At 42.2% G+C, this 22,550-nt stretch overlaps 1 protein-coding gene across 4 annotated transcripts in view; it reads left to right on the top strand.

Moving 5' to 3' along the window:
• Positions 1-233: 233 nt before the first annotated feature.
• Positions 234-22,550, top strand: part of COL12A1 (collagen type XII alpha 1 chain) — a 164,776-nt gene continuing 142,459 nt past the window's right edge. For 3 of the 4 annotated variants that reach the window (XM_040428657.1, XM_040428654.1, XM_040428656.1), the window contains exons 1-2: positions 234-388; positions 8,977-9,087. In XM_040428657.1, the coding sequence (XP_040284591.1) occupies positions 9,015-9,087 (73 nt within the window). In that variant the 5' untranslated portion in view covers positions 234-388; positions 8,977-9,014. Of the gene's footprint in view, positions 389-8,976; positions 9,088-18,310; positions 18,839-22,550 lie in introns of those variants that run through there. The other variant, XM_040428655.1, reaches the window with a different exon arrangement.

Genomic DNA, 22,550 nt, shown 5'->3' with positions numbered 1-22,550 from the left:
GACCCCCTGGCACTAGCTCCTGAACAGTAATCATGGAGAAGGAATTTTAAAAAGTATGTGGAACTTTCCAAAAAGTAAGAGTCTCCCCCTTTTTTTCCAGCCCTCCCTCCTTCCTTCCACCTTCCCCCCTTACAGAAGCATTGCATCTATCAGCCGGTGGCAGTGGTCCACCTTCCCCTGCTGTTTCGTAAGAGCTGGAGAGGAGTTTTGGGAACAGCCCTCTCATAAGGAGCAGATTGGGGAGAGGCGCTTCCCATTTGAAGGAAGACAGTCCTCAAGGAAGGAGCATCTTTGTAAGCCACCAGGAGGAGATCCTGTGCATCACATCCACCACTGCTGGACCGCAGGAGACCAGGAGATCTGACTCCACAGAGCTTCCATAGAGCAGGTTGGATACTGGTCAGAAGAATGCTATCCTGTATAGACCATACCTAGCCATTCTCTCTAGTCCTCTGCTGCTATCAGCTCCTCCTTAGTCTTTCTAGCAAGCTGCTGGCTGCTGACTGCTCCCTTGTAAAATCTCATCATTTTCCTAGAAAGCAATGGAGACAGTCAGCAGGTTAAGTCTAGCTTGTTGCCTTTCCGACAATCTTATGTACTGCAAGTCTTTTTTCCCAGTTTGATTAACACTTGCATTGCTGGAGGGATTTCTGGTTTGCTTTAAGTTCTCTATGCTCCTACAGGTTAAAGATTCTTCCTGTGACTGTGAATATTTTGGGTTGTTTCTAGTGTAAAATACTATTTAACTATTGAAGTAACAGTTTCAGGAAAGCACTAACCAGGGACTAGTTACAATGTATCAATGTAATGGTAATAAACTTGTCATTGGTGACATGGCTGGCAGTAAGCTGGGTGCTTAGGGCTAGTAAGGGGCTGATGTAAGGCGTCCATGGCAACAGAGGTGTTAAAGTGCTGGGATCAGGATGACTTTGGAAAGTTCACTTGATTTATTGTAAGATCAGCAAAAGTTTGTAATAAAGAGCCGACAGTCTGGAATTCCTGCTGCATAGCCTCATAGAGGGAGGGGGCAGCAGCACCTGATTGGGAATTCATTGTAAGGCAGCCATATGGTTTAGTCCTTTATCTCATTTTATAACATTTCCCCCTTTTTCCCCTCACTATTGAGATATATGTATATATATAGTAATAAAGTGATTTTGGCTATGTGTATTTGCTGAGACTTGTAGTTCTATCACTTGAGAGCAAACATCTTTTGCTATGGATGAATGAAATGGGCAGTGTGCACCTATTCTGGAATATATTACCAGTCATGTCTGTCCACATGTTGCTAGAACCATATTGTGAAGAAATCCGTCTCAGGATAGACTTCCTTCTATAAAAAGTGTTAAAACGGGTATAAACCTAAAGCAGAAGTGTTAGGCAGAAGGCAAACTCATCAAGAAGGAACTTTTTATTTGTTCTAATACTGCTGTAATATATTTTCCAACCACCAGGGGATGCAGGGAGTAAGGGAGAGATGTCCTGTGATATATGATACCTGTTCCAGTTCACTTCCAAGCTTTAGAAAAGAACATTAAGTAGTTGAATATGAACTTGAGAATGTAGATGTGTCATGGATACTAATTGCTTAGTCCTTTGCAGACTTTTGTGACTCAGTTGCTTTGGGAATACTGAGCCGCAGATATTGTGGCCCACCTATGAGGTATATATATGGTCGCTGTCATTTTACAGCTCGAGTTTCCACTGTGTTTGTCTTCTGCAATTTTTTCTGCATTGTCTGATATGTATAGTTATGTTTCATCATGTTGGGGACATTGATTTACAGTTATTATTGAATATGTGAATCTGTCGCCACAATTCTGGACTAGAAGTAGTGTTGCACATAGTAGAGTTCACATTCAGATCTCTGTTTCTTATTTTCCTACTGACCCCCCCCCCCCCCCCCCTCCCACTGTTAGCACTCAACGCTGAGCTGAAATATACCGTTTGGGCGCTGTGCCATGCTAACATAATGGAGAGGACTCCTGTGCGCATGCGCAGCAGTCCTGCCAATATATTCCAGCGCTGCTTTAAATCCTGACAGTGGGAGAATGGGGATCAGTAAGAAAATAGAAAAAAAATAGCACTCTGGACTCCATATCTGCAGTATTACTCATGTATGACTGTAGATAATAGTCCAAGATCCTGGTGACAGATTTCCTCTGCAGAGTTTTCATGAATGGTCAGCACAGGATGAACCACAGCTCATATGTCTCATGTGCCAAACAGAGTAAATGTGGTGTGAAGGATCCTATGGGGCATATGACTTTACTGTCCTGTTAATGGGTTTTGCACTCACTGCCTAACATAGCCTTATTGTGTCTGTCTGAATGATTAGAAGAGGAAACCTAAACTGTGACCCTTAATCCTGCGAGCTCTGCTTTTGTGCTGCGTCTAAGGCAACATCTGTGGCAGCAATCATAGTGTTTTACAGTCCTTGGATGACTCCCTTGTGGGCATTACATCATGGTTGCACTTTTCTTAGGGTCCAAAGGGTCCTTAACCACATCGCTGGTAGTGGGCTCATATTTCTAGACCATACTCAGCTAGTTAGTAGTAGAATGGAATTCATCATCACCACTGGCAGACTTTCCATTGTCTCCAGGAATCCGGTGAACGCTTTGTAACTGTTTCACAGATGGGATTCTCAAAAGTTCCTATCTACGTTTCTTGGGGTGGACTGCTGAGTTCACTGTTTGAGCACATCCATCATCTCTTGCTTGAATGTAGCTCTGTCCAAGTATTTGCCTCTCATATGTATTGTAAACACATCATAGATGGTTAGATTCCATGCAAAATGTAATAAAATATAATGAAATGCAGGAAACATAAACATGGGTTCTTCCAGGATAAACGGCATTGACGGCTATTATATATCACTTCTCAAACTGTATGACTAATTATTCATTTATCCAAGTCTTGCCAGTTATATATTTAGCATTAGCATATTCCTATTTTTCTGGATATAGAAGTTCTCCCTGTGTATAAATAGAAGTGAGGGGTCTCATAGCAAAGATTACAATAAGGGCTCCTTCTAACATTATGACCCAAACCAGTCACCTGGGTCAGGAGGACTTGGTCCTTGTTGCCAACATCTCCTTTCTATGATTCTTGATTTTCCAATCCGCACCCTAAGGGCTCATGCACATAAAACGTATTTTTTTTATATTTATTTCACTTGAATGGGTCTTTAAAAAAAACACAGAAATGACGTTCGTTTCTGTATGTAACGCATGGCCGTTCCATAAAAAGGATGGAACATGTCCTATTCTTGTCTGTTTTGCGGACAAGGATAGGCATTGTTACTATGGATCCGCAAAAAAAAAAATAAAACGGATGCAACATGGATGTCACATGGACTTCATCCGTATTTTTTGTGGATCAAAATACATACACATGACCGTAGTTTTGGTCCACATCTGATCTGCATTTTTTGCAAATCACACGGGGACCCATTCATTTCTAGGGGTCTGCAAAATATGCGGACAGCACATGGACGTCATCTATGTGTTGTCTGCATCCATGTGGCTTTTCTGCATATTATAGAACATGTCCTATTCTTGTCCGTTTTGCAATGCGTCATGCACATGGCTGGTATCCGTATTTTGCGCATCCGCAGTTTGCAGACCACAAAATGGATACGTTCATGTGAATGTGGCCATATATATATAGGACTGGTGACAGTTGTAGCCTGCACAGGTTCTACTGCCAACCAGGTCTGTGTCTCTTCCCTCCAGGGTCTACATGGAAGCCCATGGTTTGACTCTATGGCATGTACCCCTTTGCCTATCCACAATGGGGCTCATTATGTAATTTCTGCATGCATCTAGGGACACTTTCGGAGTAAGTATATTGAGCTTGGTCACTATAACATTAATACTATGACTGTAGCTGAGGCCAGGTCATTTAGAATAAGGAGATCCTTGGAGCCTTCATGGAGACCATCTGAGGTAATAGCTTCCTGCAATCACACCCAATTTATTTCAAGGGCTGGAAGACATAGAAATGTAATGTGCTTAGTCACCAAGACTAAAGTGGTTAGCAGTTCTGTAGAAGTGAGTAACCGAGCTCCGTTTCTCTCCTGCAGACGATCACCTGGGTATGATTACTTAGACAACATACTCAGGAGCTGTAAAACGCAAGTTGCCGCAGGCTCTGGACCTCTGGAGGGTTGTGGCAGTCTGGTCTTGGCTTCAGTTTTTGCATGTTTTAGATTAGCAGCATTAAGACACAGCGGGGCTCATGTATTACTCATGGCAGAGAAAAGAATACTGCTGCAAGTACATCTGAAAAATGGGACACTTAAACATTTCATGAGCCATTTTTTTCCTTTTTTTTTCCCAGATGCAGACAGCTCCAACATTTTTCCCATATTTATTTAAAGAAATTGGCCAGGGCATCCAGTTACATCTTAGAATAATTTAAGCCTACATTCACATCTCAGATGTGCACAGTTTTTTTTTTAAGAAAAAAGGAAAAATGGCAGCACTAGATCCACTGAATGACAGAAACCAGTAGCACCTGACAGTCACCATTGACTATAATATGATTTATTAGTATTCCGTCAGGGAGCCCGGACTATCTCCAATGGAGTGTAGTTGAGCCTCTGATGCTGACGCAAGCAAAGTCTAAAAATCGGATGGAGACAGCACGTCCTCAGCATGCTTGAAAAAGGCTCCGAAACGTTGCATCTGGAATAAATCTTCACTTGCGCTGTCTCCATCCGATTTTTTCTACTTTTGCCGATCATTTGATCCCTGTGGGGGAACTTACCACTCCCCCCGGAGACGTGTACCCATTGCTCACCAAACTGGGCGTGCTGTCCTCCCTAAGTCTAAGACCTCTCCTCTGTAATGGAGGTTTCGGCAGGAGCCTGCGTTGCAGATTCCAATAAAGAACAGGACTAAATACTACCGCATACAGGAGTATTTTGCCTGGCAGAATTGTAGAAACCATAAAGAAAACCTAGACGACCCCATTAAAGTCAGTGGGGAACCGTTAGTATCAGACATACGCTAGAACTTTCCATTTTATTTTCTGTTCTTATACTGGAACAGAAACATAGAAAAGCACTGGTTATGTGAATCTAGCTGAAAGTATAATGCACATGGCTGAGCACGGATTCTCTACATCTTCATACTACAGACATGCATACAATCTATGTGCCGCTGTATGGTCATTTCATATTGGCACCATGTTACAGAGATATTCTACTGCTGAAGTGCTGTTGTTCTGCCGTATGCCTCTGTATTAAAGAGAGTTACATTACAGCCCCATTTACTTGTTTGGGTTGCTATTGCACCTTAGCACACATGGAATCGTCCTATGGTCATGTTCATGTGCCTCAAGGATTGATATGGAATCCATCATATGCCATGCTATGGAGGTATTTTGCCGTGGAAGCCTTGCTTCTATGGTAGATTATACTGCCTCACAGAGCCAGCATCTGGCAGACCATGGGGAACCTACAGTTTCCTATTGCAGATCTGCAGGGTTTCTGTGGTGATGTACAGTGGGGGAAATAATTATTTGACCCCTCACTGATTTTGTAAGTTTGTCCAATGACAAAGAAATGAAAAGTCTCAGAACAGTATCATTTCAATGGTAGGTTTATTGTAACAGTGGCAGATAGCACATCAAAAGGAAAATCGAAAAAATAACTTTAAATAAAAGATAGCAACTGATTTGCATTTCATTGAGTGAAATAAGTATTTGAACCCTCTAACAAAAAAAGACTTAATACTTGGTGGAAAAACCCTTGTTTGCAAGCACAGAGGTCAAACGTTTCTTGTAATTGATGACCAAGTTTGCGCACATTTTAGGAGGAATGTTGGTCCACTCCTCTTTGCAGATCATCTCTAAATCCCTAAGGTTTCGAGGCTGTCTCTGTGCAACTCTGAGCTTGAGCTCCCTCCATAGGTTTTCGATTGGATTAAGGTCCGGAGACTGACTAGGCCACTCCATGACCTTAATGTGCTTCTTCTTGAGCCACTCCTTTGTTGCCTTTGCTGTATGTTTTGGGTCATTGTCGTGCTGGAACACCCATCCACGACCCATTTTCAGTTTCCTGGCAGAGGGAAGGAGGTTGTCGCTCAGGATTTCACGATACATGGCTCCGTCCATTTTCCCGTTTATGCAAATAAGTTGTCCTGTGCCCTTAGCAGAAAAACACCCCCAAAGCAAAATGTTTCCACCCCCATGCTTGACGGTGGGGACGGTGTTTTGGGGGTCATAGGCAGCATTTTTCTTCCTCCAAACACGGCGAGTTGAGTTAATGCCAAAGAGCTCTATTTTGGTCTCATCAGACCACAGCACCTTCTCCCAGTCACTCTCTGAATCATTCAGGTGTTCATTGGCAAACTTCAGACGGGCCTGCACATGTGCCTTCCTGAGCAGGGGGACCTTGCGAGCCCTGCAGGATTTTAATCCATTGCGGTGTAATGTGTTTCCAATGGTTTTCTTGGTGACTGTGGTCCCTGCTAATTTGAGGTCATTAACTAACTCCTCCCGTGTAGTTCTAGGATGCTTTTTCACCTTTCTCAGAACCATTGACACCCCACGAGGTGAGATCTTGCGTGGAGCCCCAGAGCGAGGTCGATTTATGGTCATTTTGTGCTCCTTCCATTTTCGAACAATCGCACCAACAGTTGTCACCTTCTCTCCCAGCTTCTTGCTAATGGTTTTGTAGCCCATTCCAGCCTTGTGCAGGTCTACAATTTTGTCTCTGACATCCTTGGACAGCTCTTTGGTCTTTCCCATGTTGGAGAGTTTGGAGTCTGCTTGATTGATTGATTCTGTGGACAGGTGTCTTTTATACAGGTGACTAGTTAAGACAGGTGTCCTTAATGAGGGTGACTAATTGAGTAGAAGTGTCTAACCACTCTGTGGGAGCCAGAACTCTTAATGGTTGGTAGGGGTTCAAATACTTATTTCACTCAATGAAATGCAAATCAGTTGCTATCTTTTATTTAAAGTTATTTTTTCGATTTTCCTTTTGATGTGCTATCTGCCACTGTTACAATAAACCTACCATTGAAATGATACTGTTCTGAGACTTTTCATTTCTTTGTCATTGGACAAACTTACAAAATCAGTGAGGGGTCAAATAATTATTTCCCCCACTGTACATGTTCTGTGTGCATTGCCATATCATGTGCCTGAGCCCTGGCCCTGCAATACTGACCAGTGATGGCCAGTTCGCATTGTTCGCCCGCGAACACATGCGGGCTGCCATCTTTTCTCACGAGTCCGGCGAGGCACAGGTAAGTCCTTACCTGTGCCTGCGCCGCGAGCCGGTCTGAAACAAATGCGGTCAGCGGGAGCAGGCAGTTCCGAGAACAGCCCGATGAAGGCCCTGTTCTTGGAACTGCCTGCTCCCGCTGACCGCATTTGTTTCAGACCGGCTCGCGGCGCAGGCACAGGTAAGGACTTACCTGTGCCTCGCCGGACTTATGAAAAAAGATGGCAGCCCGCATGTGTTCGCGGGCGAACAATGCAAACTGGCCATCACTGATACTGACTGCTTGCAAATAGAATTGTTTTATAGTTTACATCCAAAGAGGAAAATGTATCGTGAGGGGAATATGTGAAGTCAGTTTTGCTTCAGTCTGTGTTGGAGTACTTTATGCCACATTTATCAAATGTCTCATGTTGTTTGATAAATTTGTCTCATCCTTAAAGGGGTTATCCAAGCCCTATAATGACCCCCCAATTCGCAGGCACCTCATATAGATTATACTTACCCGGCTCCCCGGCGTCCGCGTGGCTCCTGATCCCCGCACGGCTGCCGCTGCATCTCCAGTGATGCTAGGGAGGCTTGCTAGCATCTCCACAATGCTAGGGAGGCTCGTCCTCATCGCGGCCTGCTATTGGCTGCACCCCCACCCATGTCACCGGATGTTTTGATCTGCGCAATGGGGAGATGCAGCGGCAGCCATGACCACAGTTAGTATAACCTATATGAGGGGCCCGGGCTACTAAAGTTTTCCTATTCCACGCTTTAAAAAAGTCTCAGTGATAAATCTGGAGTGAACCTCATTAACATAGCTAACCACGCCCACTTTACCACCCCCATTACACAACTGGAGTGAGTGGAGGTAAAAATGCAGAAAGCCACAAAAAGTTGTAAAAGCCCCATTTTGCCATTTTTTGAAGTCAAAATTCTGGAGTAAAAGCGTGATAAATCAGAGCCATAGAGTTATGTGACATTCATAAAAATGAGTATATAAGTATGTTGCAGGTGAAACTTTCACCAAGCTGAACACTATTTATATGTGACACAATATTAATACACATACAATATAGTGAGGTTAAAAAAAACAGCACAATCCAATTTGATGTTCAACCTGTTTATCCTGCAGTGTGGATCCAGAAAAAGGCAGACAGCAAGTCATGTAAGGGGAAAAATGCTTCTTCCAACTCCAAATACAATAAAATATCTTGCCATCTGAATTCTTGTTGCAGATTCAGAAGATTTTGGAGGAATTTGCTGGCAACCTTCTCCCCATAGACATCAGATTGCCCACAGATCCTACCAAAATTGGCCAGATCTGTCTACAGATAAATAAGTCCTGTGGCTTCTCGTAGTGTTATTTCACGTTGTCATAGATATGTTGCAATACAAAAACTTTTACCAAGAGCCCAAATGTTGTCTAAAAGATTGATGTTATAGCATTAGGCTGACAGTTCTAGTTGTAACTAATTTATGGCTACAATGTTACATTATATACATAATACATCCATGGAAATGCTGTCTAAGCAACATAATGAACCTCAATGATGTCATACAGTTCCGAGCCTCCTTCTCTCTCTCACTCTCTGTGTTTCTTGGATGCAATTCCAGATAAAGTACGAGCCCTGGTAATACCGTAGTAAAAAATCGTGTACATTTTGAGTATCAAAAGGAGGCATAATACAAATAAAGCAGGCAACTCTACTAACTTGCTGTTTTCAGAATGCTTTATTTTATCATTTCAGATCCATTCATGTTGGAGTGAACCTGAAAAGTCAAAGGAATGAAAATTCGGCTTTACTTTGCAGTGACGGCACTATGTGCTGCCCTGCTCTTATCTTCTATAGAGGCAGAAGGTAATGACTTCTCTTCTAATAATTAGGTCCATAAGGTAATAGGGTTGCTGTCATTTTTCTCTTCTTCTTCATTTCTATTTCTTCTGTTTGTCTTTTCATTTTTGTCATTTTTTGTTGTCATACAAATCACAAATTTTTCTTCCCAAAACCAAGTCAAGGACGTAATTCATTGTGCATCAATTGGAAGGGGCCTGGCATCTGCCATCCCCACTCTTCAAGACCCAAGGATTTGGAAAAAGGAGCTTGTGTAAGCATGAAGTTACTATATGTCAAGCCTTCTGGCGCTCTCCTGCTTGGCACTTATTGAGTGCGAAACCACATGCAATAAAATGTTATACAATGTTTGTACATGTTGTAAATAATTCTTCTTATTTCATTTCAAAATGTTCATGAAGCCATGTTAATTTATGTGTATATTGGGCTACCTAAGACACATCCCTCATGCCATGCTTTGGACAGTAGATATACTAAAACTTGCCTATCTGTCAGCTACTTAAACCTTTTAGATTCCAACACAGTAACATAATCAATCCGAATAGGGATGACTGTATTCCTCAGTGTTGCTGTCTATTGTTTCTACCTAGCCATTGCAAAACCTGGGGAAATTAAGCCACTTTAGAGATTATAACAGCAAGCTGCAAAATAAAAAAAATCCCTCTTATAATCATCATCATATCTTTTTCAAGAAGGGTCCAGTGAACAATGAATCTGCTCATGATAACCCCACAGAGGTGCAGAGGATGGCAGGAGTTATATTGTAGCCTGTATTCTTTTATTACAATGCTGACATAGGAGGACATAGACAGTAGGCAGTCTGGGACTGGCCCACCAGAGTACCGCTGTGGACCCCAAAGGTCCAGCAGAAAAAAAATTCATTTTGAGTTGCCTTTGGAGCCAATAACTTGCCACTAGGGTCTATATCATTGAATGAAAATCTATTAGACTTTATTGATGATATGGGGTTTGGGCCCGATAATAATTTTTTATGGTGGGCCCAAGGGTCCCCAGTCCAAACATGACAGTTGGAGGTGGCTCCTGTGTCCCTTGCTGAAGAACCCATTTGTGAAGGAGCTCATCAGAGAGCTGCACTGGGGTACCAATATCCCTGGTGGCCAATAATCACAAGCCTGGCTACCACTTTCAATATGTGATATTAATTTTCATTCATTTAATAGGCTCAGAATTCTGTGTTGATTTCAATATAACCCTATATAGAGGACAAAGACATTGAATGGCAGCACGGTCATGCCGAACCTCACCATTCTATTTGTGGTTGTCGCAGTAATAATTTATATCTACCTTGCTGAGATGCCAAAACTGGCCATTGTAGGAAACATTTTGGCTGCATGCAACAGACGCTACTGGGAATTGACTGCATATGAATTTATACAGCTCCGATTGAATTCAATGCTAGCTGTATGTTTCCTATGCAGTCATGAGTTAGCATTTAACTGACTTTGTAAAGAGAAGTAGGGGATTCTCAGGTCTCAATCTGAAAAATATACAGTATATAAGAAAAATAATCGGCACAGAATTTAGCCCCAATTTGTTCAAATGATATATTAGAAGCACTTAACGATAGAGGGAACCATCCCTTATCTACTGGATGCAAGTGTAGTTGAGCGGAATGCACATTTGCTATGTCTTTCCCCAGTGGTGAACTTTACCACCATGCAAACCAAGCAAATGAGACCCCCTGCTGACCACAACCAAGGGGCGGACCTGAAGGGGCAGACATACTGCCTGTGCGGATTGTTTAGAAGCAGAGGGGTCTGGGCGGAAGAAGGCCCTTTTCGGTTGTAGAGCAGTAGCAAAAGTGACCAGGTTGCACTGCTAAACTGAGAGTGGGTATTAACAATTTGACAACAGGGGTGGAGCTTAGTGAGATACTAGGGCAGATCTAAGTGCTATGACAGGGCAGAGCTTAGCAGTGTGATGGAGCAGGTTGGAGCTTAGTGAGATACTAGGGCAGATCTAAGTGCTATGACAGGGCAGAGCTTAGCAGTGTGATGGAGCGGGGTGGAGCTTAGTGAGATACTAGGGCAGATCTAAGTGCTATGACAGGGCAGAGCTTAGCAATGTGATGGAGCAGGGTGGAGATTAGTGAGATACTAGGGCAGATCTAAGTGCTATGACAGGGAAGAGCTTAGCAGTGTGATGGAGCATGGTGGAGCTTAGTGAGATACTACGGCAAATCTAAGTGCTATGACAGGGCAGAGCTTAGCAGTGTGATGGAGCAGGGTGGAGCTTAGTGAGATACTAGGGCAAATCTAAGTGTTACGATAGGGCAGAGCTTAGCAGTGTGATGGAGCAGGGTGGAGCTTAGTGAGATACTAGGGCAGATCTAAGTGCTATGACAGGGCAGAGCTTAGCAGTGTGATGGAGCAGGGTGGAGCTTAGTGAGATACTAGGGCAGATCTAAGTGCTATGACAGGGCAGAGCTTAGCAGTGTGATGGAGCAGGGTGGAGCTTAGTGAGATACTAGGGCAGATCTAAGTGCTATGACAGGGCAGAGCTTAGCAATGTGATGGAGCAGGGTGGAGATTAGTGAGATACTAGGGCAGATCTAAGTGCTATGACAGGGAAGAGCTTAGCAGTGTGATGGAGCATGGTGGAGCTTAGTGAGATACTAGGGCAGATCTAAGTGCTATGACAGGGCAGAGCTTAGCAGTGTAATGGAGCAGGGTGGAGCTTAGTGAGATACTAGGGCAGATCTAAGTGCTATGACAGGGCAGAGCTTAGCAGTGTGATGGAGCAGGGTGGAGCTTAGTGAGACACTAGGGCAAATCTAAGTGCTATGACAGGGCAGAGCTTAGCAGTGTGATGGAGCAGGGTGGAGCTTAGTGAGATACTAGGGCAGATCTAAGTGCTATGACAGGGCAGAGCTTAGCAGTGTGATGGAGCAGGGTGGAGCTTAGTGAGATACTAGGGCAGATCTAAGTGCTATGACAGGGCAGAGCTTAGCAGTGTGATGGAGCAGGGTGGAGCTTAGTGAGATACTAGGGCAGATCTAAGTGCTATGACAGGGCAGAGCTTAGCAATGTGATGGAGCAGGGTGGAGATTAGTGAGATACTAGGGCAGATCTAAGTGCTATGACAGGGAAGAGCTTAGCAGTGTGATGGAGCATGGTGGAGCTTAGTGAGATACTAGGGCAGATCTAAGTGCTATGACAGGGCAGAGCTTAGCAGTGTAATGGAGCAGGGTGGAGCTTAGTGAGATACTAGGGCAGATCTAAGTGCTATGACAGGGCAGAGCTTAGCAGTGTGATGGAGCAGGGTGGAGCTTAGTGAGACACTAGGGCAAATCTAAGTGCTATGACAGGGCAGAGCTTAGCAGTGTGATGGAGCAGGGTGGAGCTTAGTGAGATACTAGGGCAGATCTAAGTGCTATGACAGGGCAGAGCTTAGCAGTGTGATGGAGCAGGGTGGAGCTTAGTGAGATACTAGGGCAGATCTAAGTGCTATGACAGGGCAGAGCTTAGCAGTGTGATGGAGCAGGGTGGAGCTTAGTGAGATACTAGGGCAGATCTAAGTGCTATGACAGGGCAGAGCTTAGCAATGTGATGGAGCAGGGTGGAGATTAGTCAGATACTAGGGCAGATCTAAGTGCTATGACAGGGAAGAGCTTAGCAGTGTGATGGAGCATGGTGGAGCTTAGTGAGATACTAGGGCAGATCTAAGTGCTATGACAGGGCAGAGCCTAGCAGTGTAATGGAGCAGGGTGGAGCTTAGTGAGATACTAGGGCAGATCTAAGTGCTATGACAGGGCAGAGCTTAGCAGTGTGATGGAGCAGGGTGGAGCTTAGTGAGACACTAGGGCAGATCTAAGTGCTATGACAGGGCAGAGCTTAGCAGTGTGATAGAGCAGGGTGGAGCTTAGTGAGATACTAGGGCAGATCTAAGTGCTATGACTGGGCAGAGCTTAGCAGTGTGATGGAGCAGGGTGGAGCTTAGTGGTACAATGGGACAGAGCTTAGAGGTGTGATGGGGCCCCTGTAATGACAAATACAGCTCTGCCTGTCCCTAAGCAGGACATCATTACAGCTTCTGTCAGCAATGTGTGGAGTACATACAGGCAACCTGCATTTTTCTGTCGCACCCGGTGGTGTTTCCCATAAAGCCTCAAAAGATGTTATGAAACTGTTAGGAAATTGCTATGCATGGAGTTTACAGATATAACCTCTAATTTAGCTTTAAATGAGACCATCCCTAGAAGATAATAATGGCTGCTTTGTTGCCACCCAACATAGAAGGGGTTTTCCTGGAGTAAGTTATTAATGACCTATCATCCATATCGCATAGATTGGGGGGGGAGGGGGTCTGACTTTTAACACTGCAGCCTCTTCCTAGGTCATTGACATAATTTTCATTTGTCCACTGGCCTATGTGCAGCTGCAGTAATCTTGTTGGCCATAAATGGTAAAGTTTTTCTTTGAAAAGCATCAACTTCTGTTATTGGCTCTGAGCATCCAGGAAAGATGTATAACTTGAAGCTTCTACAATACGAAATCTGTAAGAGTTCCGACCTACAATGTGGCATTTATATAATTGTGCTTTCTCATACGGCAGAGGGTCTTTTGACTTAAGTGCCCGGTCCCACCTCTGTACCCATTATAACTATGACTCTAACCCAGCACACACACACCACCACCACTATGCCCCTGATTATTGGTGGTAATAGCTAATATTTGCTACAATAACCTTGGCTTCTTCTGTATGGTTAATAACAAATTAGAAGTACTAATATATATACATGTTTCAGTTGCTGCCTTAAAATTTCTTATCCTTAGCCAAAGCCAAAGAACTATCTCCCACAAAATGTCCCAAAAGCAGTGTATGATATTACTAGCTTGTTATCTATTTCTGAAGAGAAGGAATGAGCTACAACCATTTTTGGCAGTGTCTTTCTTAAGCGGGATGCTGCTCAGCTGTTTGGTTTCTTGGACATGGTATGCAGATGATAATACATTAACACAACGTTGGGCATGTGTTTATATGAAGAATATTCCTGGTTTGCACCATTAGACTATATTAACCAAGTCAGGATATCTGCAATGCATGTTTCCTTCTCTGGATCTACAGGGCTTATATTGGATTGTATTTCATTATCGTTTCCCCCGATTTTAATACTGATGACCTATCCACTGGATCTAATCGGTGGGATTCCAACAACTGGAACCCCCGCTGATCAGCTGTTTGAGAAGGCACCGGCACTTGCAGTAGCGTCATGGCTTTCTCTTAGCTCACCAAGCACAGTTCCGTACATTGTATAGTGCTTGGTATCACAGCTCAGACCGATTCACTTCTATAGTGCCCAGCTGCGCTTAGGCCATGTGACCGATGAACGGATTGAACGCGTCGTCACTTGGCCTAGGGAAAATTGAGAGAAGGTCGTGGCGCTAGTGCGAGCGCTGCTGCCTTCTTAAACAGCTGATCGGCGGGGCTCCCAGGTGTTGAACCTCCAGCGATCCTGAGGATAGGTAATCAGTATTTAAGTCTCAGAAAACCCCTTTAAGGCAATCTATTTAAAGGGATATTGCAGTTAGAATAAATGACCCCCTAGATCAGTAGCTTCTGTGACCTTTGTCTAAATGGAACGATGGTCAAGCATGCATGCTGCCACTCTATTCAAAGTCTGTGGGACTGCTGGAGATAGCAGAGTGCTGTATTCAGCTGTTCTGGCAGTCCCATAGAGAAAAATGGAGTGGCAGAGTGCATGTTCAACCTGCTGCTCCATTCACAAGGCTCCCCGTTCTTATGACCCCTATTGATCTAACTGTTATCCCCTAGCTAGTCGTTAAAGGATAACTTTAATTATACTTCTCAGTAATTTCCTGCGTTTTCTAATGCGTGTAAGATGTCATGATTTTCAAACATTTTGATGTCTTCTTCACGAGCATTTTTGGTCGCTCTTTTTATTTTTTTACCATTCAAAACATGCATTTTATCCTTATGCTTTTCAAGATCTGAGGAGAAAACTATGAGAAAAAGGCCTTACTCACAAATACCACCAAAAAACCCCCACCACAAACAGCAGAAATGCTACAAAAATGACAAAACACTGGGGCAGATTTGCTAATAGTATTATACGTTACACTGTCTAAGAATATGAATCACAGTCTTAAAGGGGTTGTCCGGGATTGGGGACATTGGTTTAATTGTTTAATAAGGACATACATATCTCCTACATGACTGTCCTACCTTTCCCATACTTTTCTGATGCCCCGTATTCATTACACAAATTCTCAGCCGGAAGTGAGTCTTTTCTCACATTCAGTGACGTACAGGGTCCCTTCTGCAGAGCTTCTTTTTCCACTTCGCAGGGAGTCTGGTGACGTCACCATCAGCCTCAGGCATTATGCAGAGCGCTCGGAGGGGTGGTACCTCTGCGGCAACAGATCACGCTAAGCCACGCCCCTCCGGTCCGGTGATGTCACCGGCCAGGGCATGTTGTTCACAATGAAGGGGGCAAGGGAACTATGCAGAATATGATTCAAGGGGGGCGGATGCATAGAGGACGTGGTGATGTGCGGCAGGAGGCAGAATAACAATGAGGGGGAGGAGTCACGGCAGAGATGAGAATCATCCGAAAGCATGTGATGCCGCGCTGCGCTGGGACCCACAGTGCAGAGCGGCAGGAAGTTAGACAAAAATAAACAGAGATGTAAACAGCGCGTGGGGGACAGTCGGAGCCGTGTAGAAATGGCGAAAACACCTTAAAACATATGGGGGGACCTAGAATCACCTGTTAACAGTGAGTACACTTAAAAAAATAAAAATAAACTTTGATCCCGGACAACCGCTTTAATATTAAACAAATTTACTATTCTGGCACATTGTTGTAAACTCTGCACCAGACTTATGCTAGAATTTTGTCAGCGCACCAAAAATTCATGGACATGGCATAAATGTCTAATTAGTAAATGTGATGCAAAGTATGCATTCCAGTTTTTTGGCAAAAACATTTTTGGCAAAAACATTTTAATTTGTAAATCTGCCCCACTGTGTATGTAGACTTTTCAGTAAGTTGCTATAGACTTTAAAGTAACACTTTGCTACAGTATTTTTGACCGTTGTGAAAGACTAATCAAAATACTGTGCATGAATCCCGCCTTAAAGCTATTTAACTAACTGGGAATGACGTTTTATTTCACGATCACATATCACTAATTAGAATCTGCAGTATTTAACATTTTTCTTAAAGTGAAAATTTTTATGTGTGTAATGTATAGCGGCAGTGATACTGACCATTTTTGTAATATGCTTTAATTACTGAAATCATACATTTCTATTAGAAATATAGCCCTAAAGTGACTTAGCAACATCTACCTGTCTTCGGTTTACATAACAGTCAATGTTGAGCAGGTCTCCACTGTTATGTAAACCGAAGACAGGGAGATGTTGCTAAGGCTCAAAATGGGTCACTATGGGGCTATTTTTCTAATAGAAATGTATGATTTCAGTAATTAAAGTATATTACAAAAATGGTCAGCATCACTGCCCCTATACATTACACAAATAAAAATAAAACGGCAGTTACACTTTAAGAAAGTGATTGCTAAAGATATAATTCATTCTTTAAGCAAATCTGATTACTTTCGCCTTGGAATATATCCAGGGATCAGCCTGATTAGGGGTAATTATATGATTCCGTTGGTGCTTGTATCTCAAGTAATGAGCAGGTTTATGTGATACAGTTATGCATCTTAAATGCCTCATAGCTATAGAACTATCAAAACACAATGGTCATTTACTGTATAGTATGGTAATATTAGAATGCACAGTAATATCATTGTCACCATTGTGGCGCCCTGTATATTCTAGCTTTACATTACAATAATATCCATAGCTAGGACAAAACTCCATTTCTGAAAACGTAATGTTCCAAAATTGCTGATTGTTTCCTCTTTAATTCAAGTTCAAGACCTCAAATTTGCCTACATCCTGCAATAATTCATGTCTAGTGTGCAGTAGCTACTAGGATCACACACACAATAGAAACCCCGCTCGGCAGTTGTACATACTGCACCATTATCTCTTTATATATATCATATTTAGTAACGTGGACAAGAGTTTATTATTCTCCAGTCCATTTGTGATATTTACCACGGGAAGAATATGCATTATGTGGAGTGTGATAGCAAAACTTAACTTCATCATACATACATTATCAATTCTGTTTGCATTAACAATTTAGGAGCAGATTTACTAAGCCTATAGATGGCGTAAAGTCTAGACCAGGCATGGCCAACCTGCGGCTCTCCAGCTGTTGTAAAACTACGACTCCCACCATGCCCTGCTGTAGGCTGATAGCTAAAGGCAGTCTGGGCATGCTGGGAGTTGTAGTTTTGCAACAGCTGGAGAGCCTCAGGTTGACCATCCCTGGTCTAGACCTGCACCAGATTTATCACAGGGGCTCAGGCTGGATGATAAATCTGCTGCAGGCACTGACTCTATACTAACTATTGGTTGGCTTATTTTAAAACATTGGTTGGCTTTTTCATTTATATATTGCCATGTATGTTTCCAGGAAGGTGACAAAGGTTTACTCAATTTCAGCAATTGTTATATATGTACATCATCTCCCTCTAGAGCTCAGGTATCAACGTGTTAAAAAAAATATATATATATATATCTTCATATCAGTCTTAAATAATATTGTGTTGTAATATGCCAGACATCAACATTTAGAATGCCAGGATCAGGATTCTTATCTCTGAGTAGTTAGCTTCATTTTACTACATAGGCTTTATTTTATAATAAGAACATTTTACAGGAGTTGAATGGAGTGTATGTTTGGCGTCAGCCTCAGAACTACGTTAGAAAGAGGACCTGTCAACTCTCCTGGCCATTTTAGTATCTAGCCACCACAAAATAACAATTCTGTAGCAAATTCTTACAAATCTGTGTTCCTCTGCTATTCCTCCTGGAAATGTATGAATAAATGAATAAATTCACAGTTGGGTCTTACAATGTTCCTTGTCACTAGGGCATGTCCCTACATACTCTGCCAGTGTCAAGTCAGTGCTGCCTTTGTTAGGCCCCATTGACATGGAGTATTGTAATGCCCAGTTGTCAATTTATTAATGCATTTCCAGGAGGAATTACAGAGGAACAACATAATGTCAAACGGTAAGAATATTACAAAATGGCTATTTCATGGGGAATGCACATATTAGCTGAAATATCATGTTAAGCGAGATGGCATGTCCTCTTTACGGGTGCTATTCACCTGCTTTAGAGTATATACATAAAATACACCATTATGGAGATGTCCTGCAATACACAAAGCATTACAGAATACTGTATGACTGTAACCAGTTGTTTTCCCCATGCAATCCTATCTTCATCGACTTTGAAGAAACACTGCTGGGTCCTATGCCTGGAAATGTCACCTAAAAAGGTCAAAACAATGCGGAGTAGTCACAGTTCAATGATCTTTTTTTTGCAATGAGATGGACACTTAAGCATGCAAAGAATTGAGAATTTCTGCCAAGTGTAATCTATGAGATGGAGTTATGACTGCGTCAGGAAGTATACTCACAAAAACACTTCTATATGGGAGACTTGAAAGCAAACCTTCTACCACAAGATCCATATGCTGCTGTACAGGTTGACATATTTTTCAAATGCTAAAGATTTTTCCCCACAGTCAGCTTTTTCTTGGAATCCGGTCTTTTGGAGTTAACCAAGTTGGGCTGCTACTGTTAAAGCCTAAGTCATCTGCACAACAGGTCAAATTGCTGTCCAGGTTGGTGCCACCTCTTTACCATGTACTGATAACCTTTTTTGAAGCATGCTCAGGTCAGTTCTGTCTGCCTTTGCATTAAATTTGTCCTGAGCCATTGCTACCGAAATAGTATTTTATAATGATATTCCTTAAATTCAACTGCGAGCTTGAAATGCATACTCATATTTATGACTGATAGAAGCTTTTGCATGACTCCAACATAACAAAATGATGGCAAAATTATTGTTAACCGCTTAAGATCCCTTTAACAAAAACTATAATGAGTAAATTTTTAAGTATAATTAGTATATAAATATTATATAGTATATAAAGCTTGAGGCATGGTTACTTTAAACACATTATGTGAATTAATATGTCCTGGACACAAGTGGAACTTCTAAAAGGGGTCCTTAAAGGGGGTTTCCAGGCTCCTGATATTGATAACATTCTCAGGATAGATCATTAGTATACGACCCAGCACCCCCCACCGATCAGCAGCCTCTGCCGCTAGAACTAGCACAACGAATGAAACAGGAAGCACAGCTCATCTCACATTGAAGCCACTGCAGGTCTCATTCACACGGCCATAGTGTTTTTTGGTCCGCAAATTGCGGATCCTCAAAACACGGATACTGGCCTGTGAGCATTCCGCATTCTGCGGACCGCACATGGCCGGTACTGTGATAGAAAATGCCTATTCTTGTTCTCTTTTTTGCGGGGCCGCAGAACGGAACTACGGATGCAGACAGCACACTTTTGTGGCCCCATTGAAATGAATGGTTCAGCCCCCATTCCGCTAAATTGCGGAATGGATGCGGACCCATTCATACAATCGTGTGAATTAACCCTAACACAGCGTTCATTCAACTCAGTGAGCTGACGGATGAGCTTGAGGGATGCTCTTGAGCAGGGATGAGCATCCTAAACAAGGATGAAAGGGTTTCTAGTTTCCTAAACTAGAAACCCCCTTTAAGATACTCACTAAATTATTCTTACTAAAACTCACTGTCCATAGAAGTTTCCCAATTTGTAAATTCTGCTATGATTAGTAAATATTCCTTTCTGGCTATGTCATGGTTACAAGAACACCAAATAGTAGATTCCACAGATAAGGACACCAAAGAGTAGATGCCACAGATAAGAACACCAGAGAGTAGATGCCACAGATAAGAACACCAGAGAGTAGATGCCACCGATAAGGACACCAAAGAGTAGATGCCACAGATAAGAGCACGAGAGAGTAGATGCCACATATAAGGACACCAAAGAGTAAATGCCACAGATAAGAACATCAAAGAGTAGATACCACATATAAGGACACCAGAGAGTAGATGCCACAGATAAGGACACCAAAGAGTAGATGCCACAGATAAGAACACCAGGGAGTAGATGACACATATAAGGACACCAAAGAGTAGATACCACATATAAGGACACCAGAGAGTAAATGTCACAGATAAGGACACCAAAGAGTAGATGCCACAGATAAGAACACCAGAGAGTAGATGCCACAGATAAGGACACCAGAGAGTAGATGCCACAGATAAGGACACAAAAGAGTAGATGCCACATATAAGGACACCAAAGAGTAGATACCACATATAAGGACACCAGAGAGTAGATGTCACAGATAAGGACACCAAAGAGTAGATGCCACATATAAGGACACCAAAGAGTAGATAACACATATAAGGACACCAGAGAGTAGATGTCACAGATAAGGACACCAAAGAGTAGATGTCACAGATAAGTACACCAAAGAGTATATGCCAAAGATAAGGACACCAAAGAGTAGATGCCACAGATTGGTCTATAGAGCTTGTAAGCTTCATAGTACCTACCACTAGAATAAAACAACATTTCCAGATTTTACCACTATAATTAATGTTCATAGACAGTACTGTAATCTTTTAACAAATTAAAATGGGTTCCATTGCTATGTAAAAGACACCTTTTTATGATCTCCACTTATTGTCTTTAAATGACAACCTTCTTGTTAACATGTGGCAGAAGGACTGTGCCTCTATCCATGTACCTGTGGCAGAAGGACTGTTTGTCAGCCTCTAAATATAAACAAGAATGTCTCCATTCACTGACAACAAGCAGAACCATTGACAAAGCTAAGAAATGGAAATGCTGACTATATAAGAAAGTTGCAGAATGTTTCATTATACAATAAATACTCTTCAAGAGATAACCCCTTTAAGAATCTTCTTTTGCTAAAGCAGTAGTGAACCACATCATTACTCTACAGCTAATATGAATATCCAATAATAAATTATTATGTACTAAAGCAATCTTTTTATAGGGGATAAAAAATCTCCCTTTCTAGTTATGGATACAAATAGCCATACAGATGTATATTGCATGAGACAGCTATATAATATGACACAACTGGGTCCAGCATGAATCCCCTCTGCTTCTGATAATACCAGCGATAATTTAGGTTTCATATCTTAAATGTAAGTGAAAAATCAGAAATTGATTCAGTATCTAGATAATGTATCATAGACAAACATACAAACCAGTCTCTAGTTCTAGAAGCCAAGACCAAGAATGGGATCCAGCCTTCTCTACCATTGGTGTAAAGTAAAGCAATTCTTCAGAATGCAGACACATTGCTTCTTTACCTGCTAATAATCTTCACTTTGCACTGACAACAGCCTTGATTTACAAAATGAGTGAATATCATTATAAAATAAGACACAAAAAGTCTGTGTGTAATGCCGTCTGTACATGGAGGCTTTTGTTCATTTTGGTGAGCTCAAGCAAATCATGATTTCATGTATATCGCATGATGCCATGAAATAATCGAAATGCAGAGACTTTCTGTCATTTTTTACTGTCCAATCATACCTGTTATCAGCCATCTGACTTTTTTTTCTGTGTGCAGTTATGTGTGGGTTAATGCGCCCTCTCCACTGTGTGCTGGCAGCGCTCTAAACAATGCTCGCACACATGCTGTTAATGCGTCTTGCCATCATTAACCACTCTTTTGTGAAAATCCATACTTGCATTTTCACGTCAAAATGCTGTTTCCAGTATGGAGCACCTGTCTACCTGTCATAGAAGAACAGCAAGAACAACCTCCCAACTGTTGTCCATGGGATCAGTATGGTTCCTGGAAAGTTTATATGGTCCTCAACTTCCATGGAAACCACAATCAGAGGTCCAGCTTGAAGCTGTTGGGCACCAATGCAAGTTCTTTAACAGGATTCCCCAACTATCACACTCCATTTATAGCCTCATCATATGAGACAAAAGGACCTTCTGGGTCCAGTCTTGCTCCAGGGACCAGGCTTTGAACCTCCTATAGTCACACCTCTGATGGCTTCTTAGTAATATTTTAATGGCCTTGGCTTAATTGAAGGTTATTTAGTTCATGAAAATTCTGTATTTGGTGTTATCTATTGGAGTCATAAAGCCACATTTATGCAATGCACTTAATATACTTTCATTATAATTATAAAAAGTCATCTTTAGTTCCATTAGTTGGATATCCTATCAGATTTTTGGGAGAGAAGACATGGCCTATAAATGAAATGGCCCATAACTAAACACCTAATCATAAAGTCAAGATGAACCAACACAGACAGAAATGAAAAATATATCATCCGTGTATTAACCGTGCATTGCATCTATATTATATTAGCCCACTTAGGCTCAAGAAACGGAGGTTGTATAAACTACGTATGGCATGACCTACACCAAGCATGTATCAAATAATCCTTGA

This window comes from Bufo bufo, chromosome 4 (assembly GCF_905171765.1).
Source record: "Bufo bufo chromosome 4, aBufBuf1.1, whole genome shotgun sequence".
Lineage (NCBI taxonomy): Eukaryota > Metazoa > Chordata > Amphibia > Anura > Bufonidae > Bufo > Bufo bufo.
The sequence above is the reverse complement of the archived record's forward strand: the minus strand, read 5'-3'. Positions and strand labels throughout refer to the sequence as shown.